Raw genomic sequence first — 8867 nt, forward strand, 5'->3', positions numbered from 1 at the left:
TAAACATAACAAGTTGTCAATTAATATTAAAAAATATAACAAAACTTCATTTGAACGTAGCAAGAAATAAATAAGAAGTGATCATTTATTCGCATTTTAACGAAATAATATATACATAAGAATTACACATTAGAGCGAACGTTTCGGCTGACATTTCGAGCCTTCCTCAGCGCAATACAAATATTATATAAATTGAAGTGTAATATTGAACATTAAAGACGGCAATCAACGATGTCAAGATAATAAAAAGTCAGTTTTTTGTCTCATTACATATGTTTCTAAATAAGTCATCGCGTGTGACAAGTGCAAATTTTTGATACATACTGAGATCGAGCGACAGTGCCATGTAATCACAAGTGCATAAATGTCTTTTTGTTTGTCCAATGTATGATGCATTACAATTTTCACAGTTAATCTTGTAAACTACATTCGTTTTAATATCATTAGTTGTTAAATCTTTACCTCGTTTTATCAGCCTATTCAACTTTTTTGGCAAACTATAAACGACATTTATGTTAGCACTATTAAGTGACCTTTTAATACTGTCGCTAACGTCTTTAACGTATGGGAGTGGAATTACATAATTCTTATCTTGAGCCGAATTCACATTAACGTTATTATCTAAATCGTTACTCAAACTGTCGTTATTATCCGCATTGTGACCGTTACCATTCCTGTTGTTCTTCAGTACATTAATTCTTTTATTTACATACTTATTAATAATATGATCCGGAAAACAATTATTAATTAAAATGTTCTTTACAATCTCAATATTCGTATTATGAAATTGTTCGTTAGAAAGTAAAATTGCATGGTCTACTAAATTGTAAATCGTATTAATTTTGTACTTAATAGGATGACTCGAAAGAAAATTGATGTATCTGCCAGAACATGTAGGTTTCCTAAACCAATTAGTTGTCAATTTATTCCCATTGCGGATAACTGTAGAATTTAAAAAATTAATAGAAGAATTGGTCTCTATTTCATGTGTGAATTTTAAACGTTCATGATAATTATTAAATGTACTTAAAATTTCATTTATTTTAGAGTTAGGTAAAATAACAAAAATGTCGTCCACATATCTAAGTCTGAACTTTAAAACTTAAAGAATTTAAACAATTTGTTTCCAAGTCATCCATTACTAAGTCAGCTAGTATCGGTGATAGAGGGGATCCCATAGGGCTTCCATAAATTTGTTCATAATACTGCTCGTTAAATTGAAAACTCGTTGAAGTAAGAATTACGTCAACAGCGTATAGGAACTGATAAAATATATTGTTAAAAAATATTGTGTAACATTATGTTGTAGAAATTTCACTTGAAAAGGACCACAACCAAATGGTCGAAACGTCGTGAAATAATCAAATAAAATTGCTAGTTACGTCGTAGTCAAGTCGTTTAAGCTTATTTTCACCACTAGCGACAAATATTAATTTTGATTGATATTAATTTTAATTGATCGTATTAATAAAAAGTATTCCAAAAGCGAGTAGCCATACAGAAAACAGCTTTAAATTGGTAGAAAAATTTTCTACATTACAATTAGAAAATAACTCGAGTTTGATTTTATTGGATGTTGTGTCACTCTTTACTAATATACCGATAGACTTAGTATTGGAAGGTTTATCTGAGAGATGGCATTTCATCTCTGACAATTGCAGTCTTAATAAATCAGAGTTTCTAAATGGCATTAGTTTAATATTAAACTCTACATTTTTTACTTTTAATAACACCATATACAAACAAACCTATGGAACTCCGATGGGCTTCCCTCTTTCTCCCATAGTCGCTGATATAGTATTACAAGATTTGGAATCTAAAGCTCTGAACCTACTTAACTATAAACCGGTTTTTTTCCACAGATATGTCGACGACCTTATTTTGTCAGTACCTAATAAATATATTGAACATACGTTAAACACTTTCAATTCGCTACACCCGCGTATTCAATTCACAATGGAAAAAGAAAAAAACCATAGTTTGAGTTTTTTGGACATCAAGTTAATATCAAAAGACAATAAAATTACATGTGATTGGTTTAGAAAGCCGACGTTTTCTGGAAGATACTTGAATTTTCTTTCACAACACCCTATATGTCAAAAAAGAGGAACGATCATCGGTCTGATTGATAGGGTAATTTTATTATCTCATCCTTCATTTCACCAGGATAATATAGAATTGATTATTAACATCTTAATAAATAATAATTACCCGATAAAATTCATTTTTGACACTATTAACGATAGACTCAAAACTCTTTTTTATACTAGAAGTAATGTTAACAACAACAGTCAAAATCAGTCGAAGGATTCTCATTTGTTTTTTACTGTGCCTTACTTACCAAAGGCTACTGAACAATTGATAGGTATTACAAAAAAAGTCGATACTAGACTCTCCTACATGAGCATGAATAAATTAGGTAAATTTATTAAAACACACAAAGACAAAATACCTAAAGGAGCGAATACGAATGTAGTTTATAAAATTAACTGTAAAAACTGTGATGCCTCATATGTGGGTCAAACCAGCAGAAAACTGAATACTAGGATAACTGAACATAAAAAACATATTAACAGAAAGTGTTCCAATAAATCAGTTGTTACTGATCATAGATTAGAGTTCTCTCATGAATTTGATTGGGATGAGGTAATAATTTTAGATAAAAAACCATTTTACAATAAAAGACTTATATCAGAAATGTTATATATAAAAAGACAAACTAATGGATTGAATCTACAAAACGACACTGAATTTTTGCCTGATATATACAATAATATTATAGATTCTTTGCCAAAATTGCCAGGGTTTGCAAACAGACCTTGATATGTATAATAAAGGTGAAACACCGAGTTACTGCCTCATTTGTGATTGGGAGTTGAGACGGTAAAGACGTTCTGTCTTTAGTAAACTTTTGTTTTTGGAAAAAAACTGTGTCTATGAGATCTCGCGTCTGATACTTGTAACTTCTATTAAATAATCGCCAATTTTATTTGAGTGAGTGTACGGTGCATGTTATTTTTCAAAAGTATAGTGAATAATTGAATATTATCTATTTAGATCTCCATTTAATGTCTAACAACATTTCAATATGACGATTTAATCAAGATATCTCCCTTGACCAATAAATCAGGAGGCCTATACACAGTGATTACATGGCACTGTCGCTCGATCTCAGTATGTATCAAAAATTTGCACTTGTCACACGCGATGACTTATTTAGAAACATATGTAATGAGACAAAAAACTGACTTTTTATTATCTTGACATCGTTGATTGCCGTCTTTAATGTTCAATATTACACTTCAATTTATATAATATTTGTATTGCGCTGAGGAAGGCTCGAAATGTCAGCCGAAACGTTCGCTCTAATGTGTATTTCTTATGTATATATTATTTCGTTAAAATGCGAATAAATGATTACTTCTTATTTATTTCTTGCTACGTTCAAATGAAGTTTTGTTATATTTTTTAATATTAATTGACAACTTGTTATGTTTAATAGCTCTTATAGCCCTTCTTTGATTACAATTATTAATTTAACAGAGCTAATTACTAATTTTATTAAATATAAAAAGATATATGAAATAAAAATTATGTAAAACTATCTTCTTCTTCTTCGTATGCCTATCCACTAATGAATGTTTGCGACCACTTTCTGCATCCTCTCTGCGTCTCTCGCCACATGGATCAACTCCTCCACCGTGCGCAGTCCTGTCCACTGTCTAATATTTCGAAGCCAAGACAGTTTTTTGCGTCCTAATCCTCTTTTCCCTTCGATCTTTCCCTGTATAATTCTTTGTAGCAGCTCATACTTTGTATTACGCATAATTTGGCCCAAGTATGCCGTTTTCCTCCTTTTTATTGTAGTCAATATTTCCCGATCCTTGCCCAATCGTTTCAAGACATCTCCATTGGTGGTTCTCGCCGTCCACGGTATCTTTAGGACTCTGCGGTAGACCCACATTTCGAAGGCCTCTAGTCTATTCATTTCAGAAACTTTCAGTGTCCATCCCTCCATTCCATATAGAAGCACCGGCCATATGTAGCACCTAATGAATCTCATTCTCAGATTTTGATTGAAGTCCGTATTGGTAAAGACTTTTTTAAATTTCATGAATGCCTTGCGAGCCATTTCTATTCGGCATTTTACTTCCATCTCCGACGTCCAATCCTCGCACATCCACGTTCCCAAATACTTAAATCTATTTACTCGTTCTATCGGTCTGCCTTCTAGTTTTAAGCTAGCGTTTCTGAACTTGTCCGGTTCTCTGGTGATAACCATGAATTTTGTTTTCTTAATGTTGATGTTCAATCCCATGTCTTTACTGTGCTGTCCTACTATGTCAAGAAGTTGTTCTAGATCGTCCATGTTGTCTGTAATTACCATTGTGTCGTCTGCGTATCAAATATTGTTTAGTCATTCTCCATTTACTTTTATGCCCTTCTCAATATCCTCGAGTGCCTCTCGGAAAATAACCTCAGAGTATAGGTTAAACAGAAGGGGTGAGAGAACACATCCTTGTCGGACACCTCTGCAGATTTCAACCGCGTTGGTTTCTTCTCCGTCAATCCTGATTCGTGCCTTTTGATTCCAATATAAGCTTTCAATACATTAAATGTCCTTTGTATTTATATCTGTTTTTCTGAGAACCTCCATAAGTCTATGATGTTGAACTCTGTCGAACGCTTTCTCATAATCTATAAAGCACAGGCATACATCCTTCCTCTGGTCATAACAATTTTGCATCAGGGCGTGTGTTGCTACTATTGATTCCCTCGTGCCTAACCCTTGTCTGAACCCAAATTGTGAGTCGCTGAGGTTTCCCTCGCACTTTTTAAAAATTCTTTGATGTAAGATTTTCAAGAATAATTAATTATAGGGTATGGCTCATAAGACTTATTAGCCTGTGGTCTGTGCATTTTTTCGCTTTGTTTTTCTTTTGTAACGGAACAAAAGTTGAGGAAAGCCACTGTTCAGGATATATTCCTGTGTCGTATATTTTGTTAAAAATTTTCAGGAGAAGTGCTAATCCCTTCTCATTCAGTAACTTTAGTAGTTCCGATGGCACTTCGTCTGGGCCTGCTGCTGTGTTAGTTTTTGCGGTGTTTATTGCTTTTTTAATTTCTTCCATTATGATCGGTGGACCCGTGAGGTTGTCACTGTCTGCTTCCATTTGTCTGTCTGGTCTCTCGTCTGCAAAGAGGCTTCCTACATATTTTTCCCATATTTTCTTTTTTTCTTGTATGTCGTTGGCTAAGTTGTTATTTTCATCGACTATTGCAGAAAAAGTCCTTTTACGGTATATTCCGGCTATTTCCTTTAGTTTTTTATGTAGATTGAAATCATCGTGCAGGGTTTGTAACTTTTCCATTTCCTCGCATTCCTGCTTTAACCACATGTTCTTTGCTGTCCTAATCTTGGCTCTTATTTCCCTCTGCATTTCATTATATTTGTGTGGGTCTGCTTGATTCTTATATGTCCGTCGTTCGTCCATGAGCGAGAGGATCTCGTCCGTCATCCAGTTCTGCCTTCGGTTCTTCTCTCGATATCCCAAATGGCTTTTTGCGGTGTTTATCATGTCATTTTTTAACTCTTCTCATATTTTGGTTGGATTGTGCTCATTTCTTCTCGAGCTTAACATCTCCTCTATGTTGTTATTTATCTCATGGCGCATTGCAGCTTTTATGTCTCCTTGTTTGAGCCTTTTGTAGGCAATTCCTCGCTTTGAGACTGGTTTTACATACTTTGTTAGTTTGATTTTGATAGTTGCCCGTAGTAGTATGTGGTCAGAGGGCACGTCCGCTCCAGGATAAGTGCTTACTCTGTTAATTGAGGATCCAAAACGTTTATTGATAAGTATGAAATCTATCTGGTTGCGACTTATGTTCTCCGGACTGTCTCTAGGAGATCTCCACGTATATAATCTCCTGGGTGGTAATTGATACCATGTGTTAGTAACTCTCATATCTTCTTCTTGGCAGAATTGCACCAGGCGTTCGCCCCTCTCATTTCTTATTCCCAATCCGAATGGTCCCACCAGATCCTCATATCTCTCTTTTCCTATCCTAGAGTTGAAATCGCCCATAATTATATTCATATCATGTTTCTTGGTGAGCTTCAACATTTCCTTTATTTGCTCGTAGAATATTTCCATCTCCTCATCCGGTGCATCAGCAGTTGGCGCATATATCTGGATAATGTTTAAATTGGTTGGCCTGGCATTAATCTTTATCAGCGCTATTCTATCTGAGTATGGTATGAAGTCGATGATGCAATTCTTAAAACGATCTGACACAATAATTCCAACTCCTTTTCGATGATTCTTGTCTTGATTGCCTGAATAATAGAACGCGCCTCCTCCAGTACTACACACTTCTGCATCTGGCCACCAAGTCTCCGCTACTCCCATTATGTCGATGTCCAGTCTCTTCATTTCCTGGATTAGATTGGCTAGTTTTCCTGCTTCGAATAGACTTTGCACGTTCCATGTGCCTATATTGATCTTCTTACGTATATCTGCCGACTTGACCTCGCTCAAATCTGTTCCCCCCGGAGATCCGATTGGGGAACTATTTAAACCTCCGGAATATTTCGAGTTGAACGCAGTCATGTGATTCTCTTGGGATGGGGGTAATGGAAGTGGTTTCCCGTCGCTTTCCTCCATGGTTTTTCTGTCGGGGTTTTCCTTCCCTTAGCTGGATTGCTCTCGTTTTTAGGCGCCAGAGTTCCGCCTTTCGCTCATCTCTATTTGCTATGACTAAAGTCACATTGCCCGGGATGCGCGACTAGGACGCTAGAGGATTGGACTTGTTGGTTGATTGAGCTGCTGTTCGTATGCAGCTCGGCTCTTCACAGTTTTTTATAGATGCACGTCCTTCAGCAGGACGTGCCTCACTGTGGCCACACCAACCATTCGCACCCCTAATGTAAAACTATATAAAACGATATATATATAAATATATAAAAATAAATATAAAAAAAAAGTCGGAGGCGAGAGAGGTACGGCGGCTCGGGATTCAACGGTGCGGATAGAGAGCCGGCGAGAGAGAGCCAGCGGGCCGTATCCATGCGGCGACTGCGAGAGAGGGGGTCGCGTTAACCATCGCTGTCAGACTGTGCCTCGGCACCTGCACATAGAAATATAATAAATTATTGTACTATTTTTATATTTTGACATATGTATATATACTCACAGCCTTGACATATTGGGCACAAGTTGGCCAGGAAAAGTGTGAATACTCTTTCCTGGCAATCAATGCAGTGAAGATGCGGTACATCTCTGTACCGCATCGTCACGTGCCTCTGGATGAGTGTGATTGTCGCGAATCTTTCCCTGTTTCTCATAAAACAGGGAATGCAGATTCTTACTGACCCCCATGGCGAGACATATGCCATTATAATGTATACCCACGTGTCTACGTCGAGGGTTGCGATGGCCCGTACGTCTAACGTACGTGAGTGGTATACCTCGCGAACACCATTTCCACTGTCGTACCCATCGTCGTGCAGTGGTTGGAAATCTTCTAATTCATCGCCACCATTGTCTTCTTCAACGATGGGTACATCAATATCCATCTCTTCAATATCATTGAAGATGATATTGACCTCCCTGTCATATTCGGGGTCGTACATCTCGTCGTCGCTGTCGCTGTCGCTGTCGTCGGACATCGTGACGACCTCCATCTCGTCATCAGAGATTGTGATGATCTCCATCTTGTTATCAGAGATCGTGATGACCTTCATCTCGTCATCAGAGATCGTGATGACCTCCATCTCGTCATCAGAGATCACCACCAAGTCTCGCTCGCCATTCTCCATTTTGTACAATTCATTCACTATGCTCACTAATATGCTCGCGAATGTCACCGTACTATGACCCGGCAGCGGCATCGGTCCTCATTATATATCCCGATTATCCCTTTGTTCTTCAACGCGCAATTGCAATTATCTCCGAAAGATGATCTTCGCCGAAACAAAAAATAGCGGCTGCTCAGTAGTTGACTATCGTCATGTTTACACCTTCCGCGAAGACATGTCTCTTACATCTTCCGCGAAGACATATACATATCTACTTTTTGCATATGTTGTACACCTATTTAATCAAGCAAATAAATAGGTTGCGACAAGTAATCTGACGATGATGACAATGACAATGACGGTGATGGTCTCGGTTTCCTCTCATATCTGACTTCTCTATTTCTTGATCCGAATCTGTATCATATTCAGATAATTGCGATTTACATGACGTCGATGGTGAAAGCATATCCATGCTACCAAAATAAAGGTTTTCTACAGTAAAATAATTGGCACAATTTTTGTAGCGACACTGAAAACATGCGACTCGCTTGTGTCGTTTAGACGATTTGGTGCATTTAGATAAATTACCAGTCACTCTTAAAATGTCTTTGTAAATTTCCAGAAAATCGGCAACATCTCTTGTATGCGGTTTTTGCACACCAAGTTCGCGATTTCTTAACAATTGTACAACCGAAGTCACCGGAATGTTCTTCTTTTCACGTTTAAAACAAAACGGGTTATCTTTTTTTTCACCATGATCACATTCCTGGAGATGATTATACTATATCTCGATATTCTCATAATACCTGAATGATTTTACTGCATTCTCCATTTTTATTGTCTGTCACTTTTCACACTTATTACACTTGTAACCTCAGCCTATTTTCGCTGACATTCGCTGCAATCCCTGATCATCGACGCTGGACTGTCAATATGCGTTCGCATCCACGGTCGATTGTAATGTTCGAGGCAGCGACGATATGTCTGAACCTTCTTTTATTATATATCTTGATCAACTCTCAACGATTGTTAATTTGCAAGAAATATTTGCGATATCTACCCGCTGATA

At 37.0% G+C, this 8867-nt stretch overlaps 2 protein-coding genes across 2 annotated transcripts; both read right to left on the bottom strand.

The window, feature by feature from the left end:
- Nucleotides 1-3631: 3631 nt before the first annotated feature.
- On the bottom strand, nucleotides 3632-4387 carry LOC146724072 (uncharacterized). The gene has a single exon (XM_085480603.1). The coding sequence runs from the start codon at nucleotides 4385-4387 to the stop codon at nucleotides 3632-3634; it is 756 nt and encodes a 251-aa protein (XP_085336729.1).
- A 1210-nt stretch (nucleotides 4388-5597) lies between these two features.
- Nucleotides 5598-6665, bottom strand: LOC114933865 (protein CFDP2-like). The gene has a single exon (XM_029306437.1). It carries the CDS (start codon nucleotides 6663-6665, stop codon nucleotides 5598-5600), a length of 1068 nt encoding a protein of 355 aa, XP_029162270.1.
- Nucleotides 6666-8867: the final 2202 nt, after the last annotated feature.

This window comes from Nylanderia fulva, unplaced genomic scaffold, assembly GCF_048542155.1.
Source record: "Nylanderia fulva isolate GAGA-0341 unplaced genomic scaffold, ASM4854215v1 Scaffold150, whole genome shotgun sequence".
NCBI classification, from domain to species: domain Eukaryota; kingdom Metazoa; phylum Arthropoda; class Insecta; order Hymenoptera; family Formicidae; genus Nylanderia; species Nylanderia fulva.